The sequence below is a fragment of the Anoplopoma fimbria genome, chromosome 18 (genome assembly GCF_027596085.1).
Source record: "Anoplopoma fimbria isolate UVic2021 breed Golden Eagle Sablefish chromosome 18, Afim_UVic_2022, whole genome shotgun sequence".
Lineage (NCBI taxonomy): Eukaryota > Metazoa > Chordata > Actinopteri > Perciformes > Anoplopomatidae > Anoplopoma > Anoplopoma fimbria.
This window is the reverse complement of record NC_072466.1, coordinates 7,949,321-7,972,180: the sequence shown is the minus strand read 5'-3', so window position 1 is coordinate 7,972,180 and position 22,860 is coordinate 7,949,321. Positions and strand designations below refer to the sequence as shown.

General features: G+C 38.8%; 2 protein-coding genes across 5 annotated transcripts; both read left to right on the top strand.

Annotated features, from left to right (window-relative positions):
* Positions 1-1,753: 1,753 nt before the first annotated feature.
* Positions 1,754-10,269, top strand: sh3bgrl2 (SH3 domain binding glutamate-rich protein like 2). 3 transcript variants are annotated; one of them, XM_054618909.1, is made up of 4 exons: positions 1,754-1,998; positions 5,311-5,496; positions 6,340-6,420; positions 7,121-9,433. In XM_054618909.1, the coding sequence occupies exons 1-4, from the start codon at positions 1,954-1,956 to the stop codon at positions 7,133-7,135; spliced, it is 327 nt and encodes a 108-aa protein (XP_054474884.1). In that variant the 5' UTR covers positions 1,754-1,953; the 3' UTR covers positions 7,136-9,433. The 3 variants fall into 3 exon arrangements, with proteins under 3 accessions (XP_054474884.1, XP_054474885.1, XP_054474883.1); XM_054618910.1 differs by having other exon boundaries at positions 1,790-1,998; positions 9,321-10,269; XM_054618908.1 differs by having other exon boundaries at positions 1,790-1,998; positions 6,340-6,430.
* Positions 10,270-11,098: 829 nt separating this feature from the next.
* LOC129106985 (scavenger receptor cysteine-rich type 1 protein M130-like) lies at positions 11,099-22,808 on the top strand. 2 transcript variants are annotated; one of them, XM_054618307.1, is made up of 17 exons: positions 11,099-11,122; positions 12,222-12,299; positions 12,661-12,687; positions 12,811-13,122; positions 14,686-14,979; positions 15,107-15,421; positions 15,986-16,273; positions 16,497-16,811; positions 17,013-17,312; positions 18,061-18,369; positions 18,638-18,952; positions 20,098-20,406; positions 20,524-20,817; positions 20,941-21,276; positions 21,372-21,479; positions 22,052-22,136; positions 22,238-22,808. In XM_054618307.1, the coding sequence occupies exons 2-17, from the start codon at positions 12,248-12,250 to the stop codon at positions 22,380-22,382; spliced, it is 3,804 nt and encodes a 1,267-aa protein (XP_054474282.1). In that variant the 5' UTR covers positions 11,099-11,122; positions 12,222-12,247; the 3' UTR covers positions 22,383-22,808. The 2 variants fall into 2 exon arrangements, with proteins under 2 accessions (XP_054474282.1, XP_054474281.1); XM_054618306.1 differs by lacking the exon at positions 11,099-11,122 and adding an exon at positions 11,943-12,071.
* Positions 22,809-22,860: the final 52 nt, after the last annotated feature.

Below are 22,860 nucleotides of genomic sequence, written 5' to 3'. Positions count from 1 at the left end.
CATTACACTGTGCAATAATAGTTAAATAATAGTTAAAATAGTTTTTTCTGTCTGTAAATATAATATTTCAGTTATTGTTGATTTTCTACTGTTTTTTATTGCTTATTTATAATACTTGGTTTTTTTTATTTTCATTTTTTACTTTTATCTTGTCTTTCTTCTACTATGTCTCTTGTGTGCACATTACTCTATGCTGCTGTAAGCCTGCAAATTTCCCCGCTGCGGGACTAATAAAGGATTATCTTATCTTATCTTATCTTAAAGGGGTTTTTAGGGGAGTTTTTCCTGTGCCGATGTGAGGGAAGGACAGAGGATGTCGCATGTGTACAGATTGTAAAGCCCTCTGAGGCAAATTTGTAATTTGTGATTCTGGGCTATACAAAATAAATGGAATTGAATTTAAATTGAAAGTATAGAATACCACATCTAGCAATGCTTATTATATGCTTAGTGCCTGTGTCATAAAGCACTGTTCATACAGTACCAGTCAAAAGTTTGGACACACCTTCTCATTCAACTACTTTGAAGAATCTAAAATATAAAACATATTCTGGTTTGTTTAGCATTTGTTTGTTTACCACATAATTCCATATGTGTTCCTTCATAGTTTGGATGTCTTCAATATGAATCTACAATGTAGAAAAAAAATAAAGAAAAACCATTGAATGAGAAGGTGTGTCCAAACTTTTGACTGGTACTGTATTTCTGGCCATCTGATATTATATGGTGAATATCTCTTGTTGTGCAATGCATATTTTCAAGATGTGTGCATACACAATGTCTGTCACTTAAGCAGCATTTAAGATATACAGTACCAGTCAATAGTTTGGACACACCTTCTCATTCAATGGTTTTTCTTTATTTTTTATTTTTTTCTTCATTGTAGATTAATATTGAAGACATCCAAACTATGAAGGAACACATATGGAATTATGTGGTAAACAAACAAATGCTCAACAAACCAGAATATGTTTTATATTTTATATTCTTCAAAGTAGTTGAATGAGAAGGTGTGTCCAAACTTTTGACTGGTACTGTATGTCATGCCATAAATGCTACCTGACTATGATACCATCCTAAAACGTGTCCACAGCTGCTGTTAATATTTCTTCATGTTGTGCAATGCATATTGAAATTGTACTTGTGTTTTAAAGACAAATTATCTGTGCATAAAATAAGATAATCCTTTATGAGTCCTGCAGCGGGGAAATTTACAGGGATTACAGCAGCATAGAGGATAGTGCAAACAAGAGACATAGTAAAAAAAAAAAAAGATCAAAAATAAGTATTATAAATAAGCAAATGAGCAATAAAAACAGTAAAGAATCCACAGTAACTGAAATATTATATATATATAAATATATATACACAGACAGAAACTATTATAACTATTGTATTATATACACAGTCTGGCAGCATTATGCATTGTAAGATAAAAAGCACATGAGAGTGCAGGTGCACAGAGCCATGCTCAAAGTCACCCAATTTGATTATAATTTGTTTGCTGCTAAGTGACAAACGGTGGCGTCAAGTTGCCAGATTTAACCACAGGCAACATGAGGGGGGATCAAAAGTAATCCTTCAAAAGAAACAGGATTTGATTGAATGATATTGCATTGTCGACATTTGATCGACACTAAACGAATTGAATTGTACAGTATGGATGGACTTTACATATGGTGTACAATCATGCTTGTTCTTGTCCACAGGAGCGTTTGTATTTTATTTTGAAAACTATTACCGGAATTCCTCTGTTGCGTCTGTGCGGCCGGAGCCAGCAGACGCGCATGTTGTTTATTATGGCTCAGTTGAAATACTGGAGGCGCATGTCTTCTCTCTGTTAAAACACAGTCGATATTTCAGCTTCATTATTTTTTGGGGCAATAAACGCTGCTCTCGTGACCTCCTACCAGTTTGTTTTTGTCGACTGTACTGGTAATAATTGGGATCAAAATGGTCATCAAGGTTTACATCGCTTCTTCAACCGGCTCGGTCGCGGTGAGTGATTGCAAATGGTTTTTTTTCCAAGCTTGTTGACAGTTGTATATATAAGGTATGCAGGCATATTTATAAAAACGTGCAACTCTTTGAGGTTGCTGAAGAGTGTTTATTGACAATAAGAGTGGGTGCGCCTGTGTGTGAGACTTCAGTATGTTCAGCATCATTCAGACAGATCGTTCACTAACTAAGACGCACAGTTTTTTTTATTGCCATTGTAGATTTATTTTGAGTTCTGGGCAATGCATACGTCAATTCAGCCTGTTGCATTTTCGTTAGATGCATTTTCAACAAATTGGTTTATATTTTTCATTTGACATTGTATTTCGCTTTCATTGTGTTTAAGCTTAATGATTAACAATATATAGTAAAACTGCTATCTCCAATAGGTATAACAAAGAACGTATTTGGTGTGCAAACAATAACCTTACCTATATTAACTATGGCCTCTATGTATCATAACGTTGTTGGATTCACAACCAGTATTTACAGATTTGTGTTGCATGACAGGAGACTTTTTTTTATCATTGTATATTCAGTATGATTTGGTTTTGGACTGATAGTCAGACAAGAAAGTTAGTCGAATGTTTCACTTTGAGCTATGAAAAATTGCTATTTGCAACTTTTTCCTAACATCTAATAGACTTGATAATTCATGGGCTTATCAAATAAATACTGTACAGATGAATCATCAATGGAAGTAGCATAATAAGTCTTAGCCCTAGTGCTGTATTGTCTCCTGACAAACAACAGGCGCATGCCATTGAGAAGGCCAAGCTGATATTGAGTACCAGCAGAAAATCATCAAACAACACTCCTCTGTGAATGCTTCAAGTCCTAGGTAATGGGTAAAATGAGTAATATATTTATTTTATCATGCTCCATCGCTAGAAGAGGGCAAAAAAAGAGTTATTTTTAACCCTATGACACATCCATTTAAAACACAGACTCTCTCACATACACAGTCATGCACGCCTGAATAGGTCCGCCATTTGGGTCAGTTAAGCGAGTGTTGAGCTCATGTGAATGTAATTTACTGTGAATGCTTTTCAATTGAGTTACAAGTGATTGAATTAAGGGGAGAAGGTGAGACTGGATATCCTCCGGCTGATTTGAAGTGAAATGGACGTGTGTGAGTGAAAAAAAGAGAGATAGTAGTGTGAGATAGAGATGCAGGGAGACAGTGAATGTAGTGAAGTCAGGAGATGAAATCTGAAAAGCAGACATGTGCAACACAAGCAGGAATACGTGAGCAGACTTGAGGGAAGAGTAATAATCAAAACGCTACATAAAATGAGCATTTCGCAGTTTAACAACAGCAGATTAGTGGGGCGGAAATCATCACCACAGAATGAATGAAGTGTAAATTAGGTTATCCCCCCACCCTCCTCAGTGGACATGCATCAGGTTCAGTCTTGTCAGATTTGTTGTTGTTGTAATTCCTAATGCCCCAGTAATTATCATGAATGTAGTTTTTATTAATTAAAAATACCACTTTATGTCCTCACATTATCTGACCAAAGAAATTATTTTATGCTTGGAAAGCATAGCAATCCCTCCTCTTGACAAAAAATAATGTGCAAAACTGAAAATAGCTTTTAGTGGTAATGTTTTAATTTTCAGATTTTTTTTTTGTTTTTCTTTGTTGCTCAGGGAAGGTGAAATGTATGTATTTTTTTTAAATCCCAATCCTCCCTTTGCCTGTATCCCTCTCTGTCCGTGATTGAAGGATTAGTCTTCACCACCAGCTAATCCCAACGTTTCAGAAAGTGCTCTCAAACAATGCATGCATACTCATATACTGTCATTGGAGTGTTTGTTTGGGAGTGCAATTTGTGTATTTGTCTGTAATCCTACAGGCATACCCAAAATCTGAACTCATCCATCCCCTGACACACACTCTCACTCACCCTCACAGGGGGGACCTCTTTCATTATTTAGCCTGCCTGCTTTTCAGCTCAGGGGCAGGTCATATCATTTGTACTATGTTGCTTTGCATAGACTCAGACCAGTCATTCTCTGTGGAGATTTGACCTTTGACCAGAGCAAACAGACACATGTTTCACTTTGAAGACTTGCGATTCATTTACTCACTTGCGAGAGTCCAGATAAAGCTGTTTTATGGCCATACAAAGGAAATCACCAATAGAAAGAAGACAGATTATCTTGTCTGGGTATGTGTCTGTAACAGACTGTCCAGAACAATCTCCTACTGTCTTTAATATAAAACAATAATGTTTTACATTGTGGCCCTTAGCATCACTAAAATATTGGACAGACATTACATGCACACACACACACACACACACACACACACACACACACACACACACACACACACACACACACACACACACACACACACACACACACACACACACACACGACAAGCACATTTAGTTTAATCATTAACTTTTTCATTTTATGCATCAAAGACAGAATTCCTAAAAATAAATCTAGGGTACACGATAATAAATGATCATTGAGTGACAACATGCATGACCTTGTTTTTATTTGTCCACACTGTCTCGCCCCCAACATGTTTTGAATAATCAGCCCTTTGTCATGTTAATTAATGCAAAAGCATACACACTGTATTAACTGAATTTGAATCACCGCATGAGATGATAAAAAATGTAGACATAACAGAATGAATGAACAAAGTGGCTGTTGTTACAAGTGTGAAACATTAACCAATGATTACAATGAATGTGGAATGATTCCAGTGCTTTAAAAAACTTTTTTAGAATTTTAGAAATAATACATGCTGGATGTGAATGAAAAAGATACATTTGAAAAAAAAGGCAAAGTACTGTTGAAATTTGGTAAAATGAGTCAGTCTTCCATTTGCATCTAAGCTAATTGAGCAAATTCCGATCATCATTCTCATCATATAACTCCAAGACATGTGGACTGTTTCTCTGTGTTTACGACATTTCATTCCGTGGGAGTTTTCTGTCGTCTAAAATTATCCCTACTTTTTTCTCTCAGCATTCAGTCACTGTCGTGCACTTTCACTCACTTGGAGAATGTCACAGAGCATGTACGGGGATAATACCATAGGGATCTGTGTTGTGTCCATCCCATAGAACACAAAGGGGAAAGTTCATTGCATAGTCTCCAAGATGTGGTTCCCTCTTCAGTGAACTGGTTGTTAGTTTGCTTTAGCTCATTATTGATGTGACAAAGTCTCTGTTGTTTTTCTTTTCTATGAGATTAATCTACATCTGTATCTACTTCACCATCTCCCAAACTGACCATACTTCCCTCCACCCTCTTTCTTTCTTTTATCCATTTTCTGACCTGTTCCAGGTAAAAAAGCATCAGCAGGCAGTGGTGGGTTTCTTGGAGGCCAACCGGATCAGCTTCCAGGAAGTAGACATCACCATGCTGGAGGAGCAGAGGCTCCAGATGTACCGCAACATCCCCAAAGACAAGCAGCCGGAGAAAGGCAACCCACTGCCTCCACAGATATTCAACGAGGATCGCTACTGTGGGGTACGATGGATTTTTTTGTATCAAATTTTAATAATGAGCAATCGACCATTTGGACCGTGTTACGGACTTCCAGTAATTTTGCACATCTGATCTTTAAAGGTAGGCGTATAATGTGACATTTTCACTGATTCGCATGATGCATGTACTAATGGAAAATGAGATACAGACAGTCTGTGGATCTACTTATCAAAACATTGATGTACAGTGACACTAGTGGTAAAAAAAACCTACAAAAGGTACCTTAAGGTCGTCCAAAATCACATTTGATTGGATACATTTATGTCATTATGCCACTTGCAAATGAGTCGTCCAGAAAAAAATTCTAAACATTTTAAAGGAAGAATAAAGATTTTGAAGGATTTTGATAAAAATACTTAAAAATGGGAAAATTTTGTACATATATTTAGCATATAACAAGAGAAAACAGAACATTAAACACAGGAACAGCGGGTTAGAATGTACTAAATGAATGTTAATGCTCAGGCTGGTTATGCACAACAGGTCACATCAGTCTAAGTCAGTGCAAAGTGGAGCTACCTATGCTGGTGAATGAGTTAGATCCGTCACTGCTTGCTAGTTTATGTCCTCCAGTGAGCCTGCACACCACTCTGTAATCCTGTCGTAATCCAGTTTCATGGGTTGGACAGATTATCTGCTCTGCCTGCCGTCATTCTCACTGGCCAAGGTAATCCAACATTACTCTACAGTGTCATGGCAACTGAATTATATTAAAAGCAGATGAGGAGGAGGAGGAGGAACTATTTGTCAGGGATGTTTACAAATATCTTTCAAACATAGAGATTATGTAACATCCTCAATTCTTTTTGTTTTTTCCCCCCTCAGGACTATGAGGACTTCTTCCAGTCAAAGGAGGACAACACTGTGTTTGCATTCCTTGGGCTCAGTTCCCAACCCTCTGTGAAAGTAAGGGAGGGTATGCATTTGAAGACACTGAAACACACTGTTGTTTTTGTGGTATAAATCCTACAGCCAACAAGATGTGCTGTCAGGTCTAACTTCCTCAAACACTAAACACGGCAGCGTTTCTCCACAGTGCTGGATCAGCAGCTGTAGTTTCTGCAATGCTTGATTTATATTTATATTTTGATTGGCATTTCATGCACATCAGCTTTTTTTTTGGTAGCAAAAAGGGAAGTCAGTTTAAAAGCACCAACTTTAACTGCTGTATCTCCCAAAGATCTTCTTGGAATTTAGATAATCCTAGTTCCCAGTTCAACCGGTGGGAAGCAAATGTGATCTCTGCGCTTAGATGTTCGGGGAAACTAATACAGTACACAGCTGAGTATCTCTCATCTGCATAGTAGATTTGGACCGAAGAATGGAAAATTACAGGGACCATTCAATGATCCTCTTACCAAACATCAAAGAACCTTATTTCCATACATCCGTCACATCCTTTTTTCGGTCTCTCTTCTCACAGTTGATTGGTTAACTAAGTTAAAAGAGATCTGATTACGTGCAAACCAGCAGCATATTGCAGATACATTCAGCGTGCTCATATTTCATGTTTAGAAGGAATTATTTTGCTATATAGCATGTGTGGATAATGTATGAATGTAGATGACAATTGTTCAATCTCTCTACCTCTTTCCCCCCCCAATAGGATTCTGAGTCATAGCCTAGATCGAACTGCTGGGAAATGACGTCCCGGGAACCTTTTTAAATATGAAGATGAAAACCGCATGGCTTCCTGTGTTGCATCACCTCTTTTCACGTGTTCCTCCTGCTACAGTGCTAGCATGTTGCCAAACATCATATCCCACGGATTTCACCCTGTGTCACCTCTCCTGACTCTTCAAACACTCCAATCACTTACGTCTCCAAGAAGTGTCTGATTCTCAAGATAGACTTAATCACAGAAGAAGGGGATTCACTTTACGATGGATGCATTTATGTTTCCTTTACACGTTTAATACACTGTGACAGCAAACGACGGCTGTAGCATAAATTCTGTGCAAAGTAGATGTAGCAGGTAGACCAGCTGCTAAGTCAATACACAACGCAGTGAATGGGGAAAGAACTGATGAAGTGTAGCACACAAGTCACCTGAATACACACCTATGACCTATAATGTGTGTGTATATGCCTTAGCATGTGTGTGAGTGTGTTTGTCTGTTTCAATCAGTAGCTGTTAATGAAGGTTGCGTCAAGTAAGTGTAACCTGAAATATGTGTGTGTGTGTATTTGTGTTTGTGTGTGGGATGGACATGATAACCTATATCACTGCCAGCATTCATGTTACATATCTAGTCACTGTCTTCAAAACAAACCTTCTACTTGTATCATTCCACGGCCAAACTTATTTGATTAAAGGACAGGGTGGCAGTTATTGTGTGTTTTATATATTGTAGTCGATACATCCAATAAAAAGATCACAACCAACAATGTGTTAGTCTCATAGTACGTTCTGACTTCCCTACCCTTTCTTTGACATTCAGCCCCTAGCCCATAAGTACCTCCTGAAGATCATAGTCTTTATTAATAGGTTTCAAATATATAGTTTCATGCTTTTTAAACGGCCAAGAAGCTCGCTAAAACAGCAGGGCATTGTAGTTTTTAGCAAATGTTACTCAAACAGGAGTAAATAGCTCATTTGTAGGGACTATTTTAAGCAGTGGAATAATACACATGTGGTGCTTTAATGAGTATTTACAGCTGCAGGACCATGTTTGTGTGATTGAATCAAAGTATACTACAGTGCCCAGGTTCAATTTACTGAGGGCAGATGTCAGTCGGATCAATTTATGGTTGGTTTTGGTCTTTTCATGGGATTTGTTGACATCATGAAAAACAGTGCCAGCTTTATCTTCTAATCCAGGCCGTTGTAGCTAAAGCATGGTTACAATCACAGTCATGAGCCATAGGAGTGCACTTCCCAGATTAATGCTCCAAAATCTTATCAGACAGAGGAAGGGAGATACGAAATTATTGTTTATTGCTCAGAGATAATCAAGTTGCAAAGCTCTGCACGGACAGACCTCAACTCGGCTTCCCCTGCTGTCTCCCCTTCGCTGTATATAGAAACAGATGCTGAAATGTGAGCACACTGCCCTCTGTGTGTTTCATGAAATGGACATAGGTTGACACATCATGGCCAACCCGCAGTGACCTCCTCCAATCTGTATTCTATGTCCTCTGTTCCAAACACCAACACTAAGCATGTTTCTCGTGCTTATTAAATTATCATGGGTGGGTGGATAACTAATTCCTTTATGTTTACACATGAATTCCATGCACAAACAGATGCACCCTCACTAGACATGCTCCCTAAATGTCATGCCATCATTTTAAAGGATGTCATTTTTACTTCTTTCAAATCATGCAGGGGGCATCAATGTACAAACAACATTCCTATTTGGCTGAATTGTGTCCTTGTGTTGTTAAATGATGTGTTGTGACTTTGTTATGATGATGATTTGTGAACAGATAACAAGCCATTTGAACCCACTAAATGTACTGAATGTAATGTAAGGTATGCTTCACCTCTCTGTCCGTGACACTTTCGTGCTTTATCGCAGCATTTTTCTGTTTGTAAAAGGGTTGTGAGAGTTATACTCAATCTCACTTTACTGTGTAAAAGCATGCAATTTTCTACGTAAATTTGCCACAGTATCTTTCATATGGTCATGTAATACTACAACAACGAACAATAGCGCCGCACACACAAAAGTGGAAGGCCTATTTGATGTAAATCTTAATCCCTTTTGTAGAGGTGGTGAGGAGTTGTTTTATGTGATGCAGAAATCCTGAATTGGTTACTAAAAGCAAAATGATGTAAACACTTATTTGAGTTGTACGTGTAGTGTCATACATACAGAGTCAGAATAATCTGGATTTTGTGCAGCGATTGTGATTGGATAAGAAAAGTGGACTCAAAGACAGATTCCAGAGTTGGAAACATAAGGTAGCAAAGACAACCAAGCAGATCATTTGTGTGAGGAGGTCACTGAACATACATGGGTGAACTAATGGTGGTAGCTCATGAGGAAAGAGGTTGAGAAACTGAACTCTCAACTCACACCAGTATATAAAATCCACTGTGCCTTCCTAGTGACCAATTAATAAAAACACTCAACACCTGTATCTCTCTGAATAGAGCAACAGCGGTAAAGCTTTTTAACCCACTTCAAAAGAAACTGTGCTGAGATCTGCTCATTAAAAGAGTCACGTTTAATCTGTTCCTCACAAGTTTGCCTTTGAACTTGTTGGACGGTTAGCCTGCTTGTGACATGATCGTCCTGTTTGTCAGGCCGCTCACAGTGAGTAGTGAGGTCATTTCCCATCAGAGAATGATGCAAATCTTTGTGTCTGTAATGATTTACCCAGACATCAATATGTGCTTAACCTGCTGTCCAAACCTCAGTATCATCGGTTCTGTCATTAGAGAATACTGGTTGAAGACGGAGTTCACTGTGTCACTATTTTATAGTCTTGAGAAGACAAGAAGGGGGTGGACAGATGAACAGGTGAACAGGGACACCTGAGTAGAACAGAGTCATCGTTGATGCCATTAGTAAAACCTGTGGAAGTCAAATGTCTGCTGTAAAAATTGTCTTACAATAACTCAACTCAAAATTCTCATCAATGAACACAACAGCTCAATATCGCTACACATTTATATGAGAACTTTTCTCTTCTTCTTAAGAACACAAACAAATACTTGATTGTGTATTGTACATCCAGTATGTGTAAAACAAAGGAGTTGTTTACTTGTTAAGATGTGAGTGAGCATGTAATTGTTGTAGTTGAAATAAAAAGACAAAACTACAGCATCAAGAGGAAGTTTGAGGTGTGTTCATTTTGGGAAATGGCAACAGGAGGCATATTCTTTATGAGAGAAACAGATGGCCAAAGAATGCTACCCAAAATGCTGAGTAGACAAGTCAGTTATGCAATATCATGTACAGCTTCTTGTTATTGGACAGTAAGAACAACATTTTTGGTTAAGAAAATTAAGAAAACAGATAGTGATAACCATGGCCAACAGATAACAATAGATTTATTCTACTTGCTGTGATTGTAATTTATTATATTGTCTTCGTTTAAAAGGGACAGTGCTCACTGATCAATAGAATTCTTTTTATTATTGAACCAGAGTTAGCCCAAAAGTTGCAGATGTCTCTCGCCAGATGTAAAACAAAAAAAGAAATTCATATTTCAGTAGAAATATTACTTTCATTTTGGGTGTGGCTGTTCCACATTTTATTTAGGGTACTTTAGGGCACATTTTATTTAGGGTACTTTAGGGCACATTTTATTTAGGGTACTTTAGGGGACAATTTCTTTTTGCAAAATAAATTGTGGCTCCAAAGGTGTAGTGGTGATATTCTGGTTTCTCCCACAATATACATTTAAAAGGAAGACACTGTAATGCAGTATTTGAAATCTGTAACAGGAACTTTAAATGGAAAAATGGCTCAGAATTTCACAAGGGGAAGTGTTTATGTCCAATCCCAATGAGTCATGTAGACTATAAGGTGTGAGACAAGAACTGGTTCTGTCACGCCAAGCGCTTGTGAAAGAACAAACCTCAGTCTATAAAGTTCTGTTGGCTCAGAACTGGTATTCAGATGAGCAGAAAAACAACAACAAACCATTTTGTCAGGTAAGAAAAATATTTACCAGAACTGAACATATAAAGGTTTGATGCATGATATACAGCAAAATTCAAACTTGAAAATGGCCATTTTTGTTTCATGTTGCATGCAAATACTTAATTAAATCAGGAATTTTCAATTGAAATAAGAATGCCACTGCATAGCAATCGCTTATATTTATAATGGAACTGATTGTGGAATGGATTTTTCACCCATATTTTCAAATGGAAGGTACAACATTGAATTAAAATACATTTTGAATATAGAAATTTCATGTAGTAAGTTCCCGCAACAATATAAAATCTTGAACAATTTACAATATAGGGTCATTTTGATTTAACATATTTATTTAAGTGACATAGATTTGGACTCCAAGTCACATGTTCTGTGGAGGCTCTCTTAAATAGTCTATGATGATGTGGAGATGCAGCAAATGTGTTGCAAAGTTCATAGTACTTCATTGAAAACAAATTCAACATAAAAGGACTGTGGTGAGTGATAACCAGAGGTGGGAGGGGACAGGTTTAGCATTGGGGGTCAGTGGTCACCTCTTGCGATTCGTACAAAACAACTCTCCTTTTGATTCAGTTTTTTATTTTCCTGCAGCTGATCATTTGTTGTGTACTTACATCAGCGTTACAGTCATTCACAACTGCTTACCAACATTATTCTACATGTATGTTCCTGTTGAATATAATGTATTTTTCAAATAGTAATGTAGATATTGTGTAAAACAAAACAATATCTCCTCCTCAAATGTCACCCCCTGTCTTTAATGATTGATCAAAATGTCAACATGCTTCCAGTTTGCAGTCCAAGTCCAGGCAGCCTCTTCTATTCATCACAATTACTGGATCTGTACATGGTGTTATAATCTGATGTTTCAGATATGATCAGATTTTAATTTTGAATTGTGAGGTCATTTAAACAGCTGCCCACACTTGTTGGATTTAAAAGGTAAGAGCGCTACTAGATCACTTTTGCAGATTTCGAAAGAGCTGGAATGCTTCCAAAAATCAGAAGCTTCTCTTGTTCTGCCGAAGACAGATGAGAAAGTAAAGAAACATCCTTTTTAACAGTACCTTGTTTTTGCTGTTCCCTCGACAGCGTTTGATCTTCTTTGAGGACACAATATGATCTTCATTACTGCTGAAAAACTTCATTTTGTTTATTATCTGTCAATAGGTGAGTTTTTTTTTATTGACTTCTTCCTTTTGACTTTCTTTTCTTGACTTCTTATATCAAATCACATGAGTACAGTTAACAGTTTGGTTGCATGCTCGCCAAACCAAGAGATATATACAGCAAACCGAAGTGAAATCTTAATTGAAACAATCATTTTCTTGTTCTTTCTTTGAAAAAATTGACAAAGTTGATGTTGGACAATTATGGTGTGTGCTTTTCTAACTTCATGGTACATTTCAAGCAGCTTATCCTGATACGTAAAAGATTTGATGAATCACAGCGCTGATATAACAGCATTATAGCATTTATTGGACAATATATATTCATGAAAAATCTCTGGGCATTTTCCTTTCTGCTTTAGGTCTATTGAGTCTACCACTGCTTACAGGTCAGTCAGTTCTCTTTATGTTTCATACCTGAAAACACATTTCTATGACCCAATTTAATGAAAGGTGACTTTTGAGTTAATGGTGACACAACCTACAGCTACTGTGCCTTTTTTCCTTTCTAGAATGTAACAAAATTAGGGTGGTCGGGCCTTCGCGTTGCTCTGGTAGACTGGAGGTCTACCACCAAGACACCTGGGGGACGGTGTGTGATGATCACTGGAGCATTGCCAATGCTGACGTGGTTTGCCGAGAGTTAAACTGTGGGTCAGTTCTCGAGGCCAAATCAGGCGCCTTTTTTGGAGAGGGATCGAACGAGATCTGGTTGGATGATGTGCAATGTACTGGTACAGAGACTTCTGTCCTCAAGTGCCCACACAGACTGTTGGGGGAAAATAACTGTGGCCACTCTGAAGATGCCGGGGTTATCTGTTCAGGTAAGACTGTTCATTCACTTATATTTTGCTTTACTTGACCCACTTGCGTTTTGATTCAAATATGTTATTACCAGTAGGATACCACTCAATCGGAACTTGATCAAATAGTACACTTTGTACACTCATTAAAGTAATTGTTTGACATCTTTGGAAAAATATGCTTATTTGCTTTCTCAAGAAGAGTTGCGAATTCGGACAGGCAAGCTTTATCCCTCTGTTTCCGGTGGTTCTGCTATGACTAAACTAAACTCAATATTCTGATCTAACTCTGCCAGTAAGTTAGTAAGTGAGTAAGTAAGTGTATTTCCCAAAATGTTACATTTTTGCTTTAAATATGAACAACCTATTGACCTTATTTAATCAAGCATCACAAAACCATGTGTTACAAGGCCCTTCCTCAATTTAGTCAAGACCAGAGATGAGGAACTGTCAATTGAAATTGGGAAATAATAGCTGTTGAGAAATCAGCTAACGCAGCATTTCTTTTGAGCAACTGATCATATTTTGGCATCAAAAATCTAGCAATTTTAATGTCAGTTAACAATTTTCTGTCTACTTTAAGATGATTGCTACCTGTGGCGGTACTGTTGTAGCAGCTGAAGCACATCAAGGTCAGCACATGCTGCAAATGTAAAGTGCAAAGGGCAGGAGGTAGAGATGGGAGGTAAACCAAACAGAGCAACATGAGTGCTTGGTGTTGCTATGATAAAATTGAGGGATATTTTTAAACAATTGTAATATTTTGAGTGGTGATCCTGCAATTTAGTATTGCACAAGAATTGTCAAAAATGAAGCTGTAGATGCGGGGATTTCCTGACTTTTAGTCCCAGGTATGAATCGAGCTCTAAAAATGCTGGATACTACATTGCCCATAATGCACTTCCTCTTAATAAGGTACTCCACATTAGAAGTTAACTTAACTTGATGGGTCAAATCTGTGGTGTCCCATTCTGAACCTGGGATAGTAATTGCATGTTTTAATAATATGAGTCTTTTGTCTATTCAATAGTTTTGTATTAAAACCGTCAAGAGTGATAGTTATTTTAGTGCATGCTACTGTAAAATACAAAGATTTAAAGGCCCTCAGTGAGCTTCCAAGGTTCAGCAATGGGGTTCTCTATCAACACAAACATTATTTTAATTGAGAGATTTCTGCATTTGTCATTAGTTGCTTTTGTACAGATTAAACATAGAAGATATAACACAAATATTTATGTTACCATCAGACTGAGCTATGATAGCTTTCCAGTCTTAATGCTATGCTAAGCTAAGCAAAGAGGCTCCTGACTTCATAGTAAGCATGCAGAGTAGTTTGGGAGCAGTAACTTACTGCAGGTTGCCAGGCAACCGTTCCGTCCCAAGAAATAGTACAACAGATAACATCCCATAAAATAGTGAATGGTTGTTTTTACACTCTTTTTGTACGCACGGAATATATGTTAATATATATTAGTGAATAATAATGGATAAAATATTAATATAGTGAATTTTAGTAGAGCTTGTTCGCAGATTTTGTTAACGTTTTGTTGATTTCATTTCAATTTCTATCCACATCATTTGCAGAACATGTGAGGGTGGTCAACGGAAGCAATCGGTGTGATGGCAGAGTGGAACTCTACAGCAATGGCAACTGGAAAAGAGTGTGCAAAAGCAACTGGGGCAATGAAGAGGCTGACGTGGCATGCCAAGAGATTAACTGTGGCACTCCCATCACTCGGGCTGAAGAACAATATTTCGGAGAGACAAGTGGATTTGGTAAAGTCCAATCCAAATGTTTTGGGAACGAGAGCTCCATCTCACAGTGTACACTTGAGGAAAGCAAGGAGAGCTGTGTTGATGCCACTATTGTCTGTACAAGTAAGTTATCCATCTGTTAGGACCACATCAATCATTTTGTGTAAAACTTTATGTAGTTAGATCTGCTGTTTTGGATGGTCTCTAAATAAACATGCCCATGACTTTTTTTTTCTTCTCCTCCTGACAGACACTAAACCAATTCGGCTGAAGAACGGGACTAATCGTTGCTCTGGCCGACTGGAAATCTATCACAATGGACAGTGGGGAACGATTTGTGATGACAGATGGGGGATGCCTGAAGCAGATGTTGCATGTCGAGAGTTGAACTGTGGCGCTGCTCTCTCCGTCAAGTACAAGTCCCACTTCGGCAGAGGTCAAGGTCAGGTTTGGTTGGACGACCTTGAGTGTACTGGTCATGAGAAGGCCATATCCGACTGCCCACACAGAGGTTTTGGAGAACATGACTGCGACCACAACGAAGATGCTAGTGTTGTATGCTCAGGTAACAAATACTATTCTGTTACTTCAAGTACAATATAGTCATGAAATCAGGTTGGTCAGAATTCTGATGGCACCCCAATTTTCAATGTCAGTGCAATATAACAACAAACATGGAAGATAATGACTTTAAATAAGAGATGGAAATACTACAGTAATCTTTTCTTTACTTTTCTATCTCTTTAGAATACTTAAATGGAAATCCAAGGGGCATTTCCATATGTGCATTTGTGTGCAATATGCTATTTATGGAAAATATTGATTGTTTTTTGCATGCATTTGTGCTATATATGTAGCTGCTGTATTGGCAGCTATCCCCGTGCTGATATTTACTGAGGAACTTTCTTAAACATTACTTCCAAATTTCAACTAGAAAAATATTCAATTACAAAATCATCCTTTGCTGTTCCTCCTTTTGTAGTTGCTCTTTGGTGCAATATCACAGATTCAGAACTAGTTACAATCTGTTATCCTCAACACAAATCCTTTCATGTGAAAATATTGTATTTCATTGCTGAAATGTGAATATATATTTTTTGAACATTTTAAATACAATTCTGCTTTTCAGAATCGGTCAGATTGTTCAATGGGACTGACCGCTGCTCTGGCAGAGTGGAGGTCTCTCATGACGGCCAATGGGGCAAGATTTGTAACAACTGGGGCAAAGATGAGGCTGCAATGTTGTGTCAGGAACTCAGTTGTGGAATACCCAAAAAAAACCAAGAAATCTTCCATTTTGGTGACAGCGCACTGAGAGGGTACACAATTCAATGCACTGGCAATGTGAGCTCCATCTCCGAATGCAAACTTCGAGAATACACTAGGGGCTGTGAAGGAGCTTCTATTTCATGCGGAGGTAAGACACAAAATATAGCAAAGGACACGTGGTCATTAAAAACAAGATCGGTGCATTTCATTTTCTTATTTACATGTGAATATTTCTTGGCCTGATGGTGGCAACTAAGTAACTAGAAGGAAAATACTTAACTGAGTTCATTTGAAAGTGCAGTTAAAGCTTAATATTTCAAAATGTCACTTTAACTTGTGAGTACTTTTAACATAAATGGAGCTTGTCTCAGGTAATCCACCGCTACGCCTTGTCAATGGCACTGACCGATGCTCTGGTAGAGTGGAGATCATGCATGACGGCCAGTGGGGAACAGTCTGTGATGACGAGTGGGACATCAAAGATGCTCAGGTGGTGTGCAGAGCCATGGACTGTGGAACAGCTCAGACAGCCAAAACCAGTTCCTTCTTTGGTCAAGGCCAAGGGGACATCTTGCTCGACGATGTGGGCTGCTTCGGTAATGAGACGTCCCTTTTGCACTGTCGACATCCCAGCCTCGGAGAAAATAACTGTGGCCACAGTGAAGATGCCGGTGTGGTGTGCACAGGTATCATCTTGCTTATTACTCTGTTGTTAGCATGTTTTTTTACTTTATTTCACACAGTGTCCAATACGTACAACTGTTTCCCCCTAATGCCTCAAATGAATATTTAGTTGAATATTGTCAAGAATTCAACTGTTATATAATAGCTATTTATACTACAGTATATCCAAATTATAGGCTGATTCAATCCCCTCTACTTTCCAGCCAACATTCGACTGATCAATGGGACTGACCTGTGCTCGGGCAGGGTGGAGTTTTACCATAATGGAGAATGGTCCTCAGCATCTGCTGTGAACTGGGGAACGAATGAAGCTGCAGTGGTGTGCAAAGAGACAAACTGTGGAGATCCTGTCAAGTTCTCCGGATCATATGGTCAAAGTGGACAGCTTAGAGGGTATAAGATCAGTTGCAGCGGTAGAGAGAGCTCTCTCACACAGTGCACAATGTCAGAATCTGTCAGGACCAGTCTGGGTAGCATTGAAGAGGTATCCATCAAATGTTCAGGTAAGGCCCTTGCTTTAATATTATATTGCAAACTTAAAAAACGTTTTATCTTCTGTGAGCAAGCAACATATTATCCAGTAGTAAATTCTGTTGCGGAGGATGGCAAAAAGTTAAAATATATAAACTTTGAACAGCAATGCTTTCTTTCATTACATCTGCCTTATTATGCCTTGCAAATTTCCCCGCTGCGGGACTAATAAAGGATTATCTTATCTTATTCCATGTGAGAGCAGGTCAGACCTGCCATGTAGCCTACCAACGTTGATACAAGCGTTTTTTTCCCCTTCCCTTTTCAACAAGCCCATATTAAAAGTGATTTGTCACTTCACAATGTTCAAAATTTGGGAGGACCAATCATGCTGATCAGTTTGTACTTCATTTGGAAAGTTGAAGCTAGCGAGTTAGGCTAGTTAACCTAGCTCTCTGACGCACTGATTCTCACTAGGTTCTTTAACGGTCCAAGATAATATGACGATATGACAAATGACAAGGCTATCAAAAAACAAAGCAAAGCGTCCAGTAGCTAAAAGACCAGCAACCTCATTACTACAAAGGTTACCTTGCGATTTAAACATGACATTGAGTAACTAACATAGTCACAGAATAACAAAGGAGGTGCTCAAATTACAAATGGGACGAAGCATCGACTAACAATGTAATGCAGGCCATTTCAACTATGATCAAAAAAGTGCCCACATAGAAACAAGACCAAATTTTAACTTAACATTAATACAACTGTCATTTCAAGGTAATGTGAAGTTGTCCGATGGGCACAATCGCTGTATTGGAAGAGTGGAGTTTTTCAACAAAGGCCAGTGGGGGACCGTGTGTGGTGAATCCTGGGATGTGAATGACGCAAATGTGGTGTGCAGACAGCTGGACTGTGGGAAGACTCATAAGATTACCACCATTTCCGAGGTTGGCCATAGCTCAGGAGAGACCTGGATGAATTCAATTGAATGCAATGGATTGGAGTCAACATTAAGTCAGTGCCCACAAAGACCATTTAGAGACAGAACTTGCAACATCACCTCAGTTGCTGGTGTCATCTGCACAGGTAATAAAAAAAACCCATATACATTGTTGTTGTTCAATTGTATCTCTCCTATTTCTTTGTATTATTTTATCTATATTAGTGACATTAGTTTTGCAAAACTTGCTCCTACCTACTGTAATGCTGCTTTCAATCTCTCGCCCACATGGCTTGATAGACAAATTACAAGGTCCAGTTTTGGCCAAATTTCTAGAACATTTCTTTCTCCAATTTCAAATGTATTTGAAAGATCTGATACTGTAAAATGATTTTAGTTAACTTGACTTTACAGGAAGTTTGGAGGTCCGGTTGATTGGTGGTAAGGATGAGTGCTCTGGCAGACTAGAAGTCCGTCATGGCAACGAGTGGCAAACGGTGTGTGACACAGACTGGACCATGAATAAAGCTCAGGTGGTGTGTGAGCTGCTGGAATGCGGACATTCAGTGAACTCTTTCGGTGGTGCCCATTTTGGCCAGGGCATTGGATCAGTAGTCGACGCTAGTGATTCATGTTTTGACAATGTGACATCTATTCAGCAATGCTCAGTCAAAGGTTTCAGAGGAGCCACGTGTGGGCACGACCATGACGCTGGTGCTGTCTGTGCAGGTAAAGCCTTTTCAATTTCTGTTCAAAAATCTCACACACAGTTAGACAAACAAGATCAAATCATCAGCATTTGTATTAAAATTGTATTATAACGAGTAAAAACAGTGTGTGAGTTGAAAATGATTATATGTACTTACAATCATACAAGACATATTAGGTAATACACAAATGTGCTTTGCTGTCAAGAGATAAATGAGGAGATTGATACAGCTCTCAATTCTGTAAGGTAATTAAGTAGCTGGAGCCAGCAAATTAAATTAAAGACAATTGAAAGAAAGTTGTGTAACAGCTACCCTTTGTGAATTATAAAACTGGTATAATGTGCTAGGCAGGCTTTGTGCCAGGCCATTACATTTACATTACATTACATTACAGTCATTTAGCAGACGCTTTTATCCAAAGCGACTTACAGGAAGTGTATTCAACATAGGTATTCAAGAGAACTACTAGTCACCAGAAGTCATAAGTGCATCTCCTTTCTTAAACAAGCATCTCAAAGTATAAGCCAGAGCAAAAGTATAGTGCAGAGGCAGATTACTACGAAAACAATAATTGCAACAGACTAATCCGAATATAGTAAGTGCTACAAACTACTACGAATAGGATAAGTGCAGTAAACAAATACAAATTCAATAAGTGCAGCGAACTGATACGAATACAGTAAGTGCAGCAACTAATACGAGTGCCATAAGTGCTACGAGGAAGGCTCCGGGTAGTACTTCCTGAAGAGGTGAGTTTTCAGCCTGCGCCTGAAGATGGGCAGCGACTCTGCTGTCCTGACGTCAGTGGGGAGTTCATTCCACCACTGAGGGGCCAGGACAGAAAAAAGCTGTGACCGGGTGGATCGGCCGCAGGGACCTCTGAGCGACGGGGCAACCAGTCGCCCCGAGGCAGGCCAATTACGATATATCCCAGAATGTCAAACTATTGCTTTAATGTTTCATTTGCATGACAAATGTGACATACTGTATATTACATCAAGGAATATTCCACATCGTTATGTTTCTGTAAGACAACCTTAATTCCCTTCTGTTGAAATAAGCTTTTGATATGAGGGTGGGACAAGCGGTACTTTCAAAATGCAGTTCACTTTGCGTGTTAGAATGAATGTGTTTTAACTCACTTATGCTTTTTTTCATATGCAGCACCGATTCGGTTGGTTGGCGGCTCAGGTCAATGCTCCGGAAGGGTGGAGGTCCTCTATAAAGGCCAGTGGGGAACTGTGTGTGACGATGACTGGGAAATGAGCAATGCCGATGTGGTATGTAGACAGCTTGGCTGTGGTCATGCAGTTTCTGCTCCTCCAAGTGCCCACTTTGGCAGAGGCACTGGTCCAATATGGCTGGATAATGTGGGTTGTAATGGCGAAGAGTCTGCTCTCACACAATGTACACATCCCGGTTTTGGACAAAATAACTGCGGGCATGGTGAAGATGCTAGCGCTATCTGTTTAGGTAAGAGACCTGGCTCATTTTTAATCTGTGGGTGAAGTCATTATCTCCCAACTGGTATTAAATGAAGCTACGTTGGCTGTTATGACAAAACTAACTACAACTTATTGTCTGTTACAGGTTCTCTACAGAAGCCCCAAATCACTTTGAGTCCTGCTCCAGAGGTAAACTGGGGCGAAAGAGTTGAGATCACCTGCACTGTAATAACTGAACACATGAGTGGGACATTTGTCCTGAAAAGGACCCAAGACTCATTTAGATTAGAAAAATACTCTGAGAACGAAGCTGCAACCTTTACCTTCCCCGCAGTGGACTTCAGCCAAAGGGGGTCATACTTCTGTGAATATCAAAAGAAACTGGCCAATCAAATCATCAATTATCCTCAAGGAAATACTGCTGATCTCACCGTCACAGGTCAATACTTGTCTGCTGTGTTTGTCCAGTTGAACATAATTGTTGGAAGTTTGACTGTGCAAGATTGCAAAACCTGTTTTATGATCTAAATGAGTTTGTAAAAATCTGTCTTCTATTCCGCAGTGAAACTGGAGAAGCCCAGCATCTCCCTGACATCTCCTCATGCAATGGTGATCTACAGCCCTGAAAAAATATCAGTCACCCAAGGCAGCAGCTTATCCGTCACTTGCTCAATTCATTCCAAGTATACTGGAGGTGTCTTCTATCTAACAGAGTCTAACTTGAACACCACTGAAACGGTGCCAGCGTTTGGCCACTCTATCTTCTACTTGGCATACTTTGAATTCACAGATATAGATTATAAAAAACAAGGAAAGTATTACTGTGTCTACGCAGTTAACATCTCCTCAACGTACTTCTGCTCTGTTCCCTCCAAGTCACTCCAAGTCAGTGTAGTCGGTAAGATCCAAAGAGCCCATGTGAGACTATTCATCTTATTATAGCTAGTTTTTCTCCATCGCTAACTCTTCTACTTGGTCTTTTAACCCCTACAGCAACATCATCCTCAATTGCCTTAGGAGTGGGTATGGGCGGGCTAGTGGTGCTGTTACTTGTGCTTGTTATAGGTTACCTGGTCTGGAGAAGGAGACGGTGGGGTGCTGGTAAGTGGCAGACATACACACACTTTTCATATTACAAAATGCCCCCAATGCCCCCTTTGTCTTATTATCATAAAATGCGTCTAGATTGTTTAAAGCTGCACCAATTCATTTATTGATATTAACAATGTAAAACATTGAAATGAAAATGCAAAAGTTGCAGCATGTGGAGTTCTCCCCAGCTCAGAGCATTTTTCATCTTTTAGCACATTGAGTTGGTTTTATGGCCTTCGACTCACAGTTATAATGCGTTGGTGTTGGGTTTACACCTTGTTTCCACTTCAAAGGGTTCAAGACTGAAAAAATAAAAATAAATGTAATCCACAAAGAATGATGAGATGACTCCGCCCAGCACCGAATGGCAGACAAGCACTGTTAGCATACCTGAAAACCAAAGTAATGCTGCTGTAACTCTTTGCTTTAGAGGGGATTAATATGTCGATGTGTTTACAGCTTGTTGTGCTGCCCACAGGTGGCCCAAATAAATGTAGTTATGCAGGTCTGAAAATGACATATACCTAGTTGTTCTTGGTTTCTCCAGTATTTGATTCATCATTTTTTTTTTTATATTTCAGGTACCATGGTTCGGTTTAGTAACAGGTTTGGAGGAGCAATAAAGCAAGATATGGATGACAAGAGCAACGGAGCACTCGATGGAAGGTGCTTAAAAGAATCTAGCTGATGTTTTTACTAAGATATGCACCTTGCAACTTGAAAGACATTCATGTGATTGCAATTGTCTCCCTCCTTATTTCCCTCAGAGGCCAAAACACCCAAGTGACTGGGCATGCACAAAGTCGCGGCTCGGAAGACAGCAATGCTGATGTTGATAACTCTGTTGAGACAGAACCTGAAGACCTGGCTGGGAGAGTGTGTTATGAGCTCGAACCACTCTTTCTCTCGTGATAACCAAATGCCTCAAGGAATCAATAACGTCATAATGTCATGCGATTTCACTAAATTTAAAGAGTAACATAACACCTGGCTGATAAAACAAGCTTTTATGATTCTCTCTGGCTGAAAGTTTTAAGTCTGTTGCACCAGAAACCACACCCAACAGAGATGTCTTGGTTTATTGATACACCCTGGTGTGACCACTGGAGGTGAAAATGTGATTTTGAGTAACATAAATTACGTTTGTTTAAAAGGGCAACACTTATTTTCATACTTGTTTCTAAAGTGATTTTTGTTTTTCTGCGAGATTCTGCCAATCACAAAGCTAAGGTCCACTGTCCTGTGGGAAGATACTGATTATTTTTTCTTTGTATTGCTTGACAATTTGCTTTATTTGGTGTATGTGATCTGATCAATACATTTTTATTTCTTAAAACACTTGCAGCTTTTTCATTTTTTTGATTGATTACACCCTGCAGATTAAGGAGCA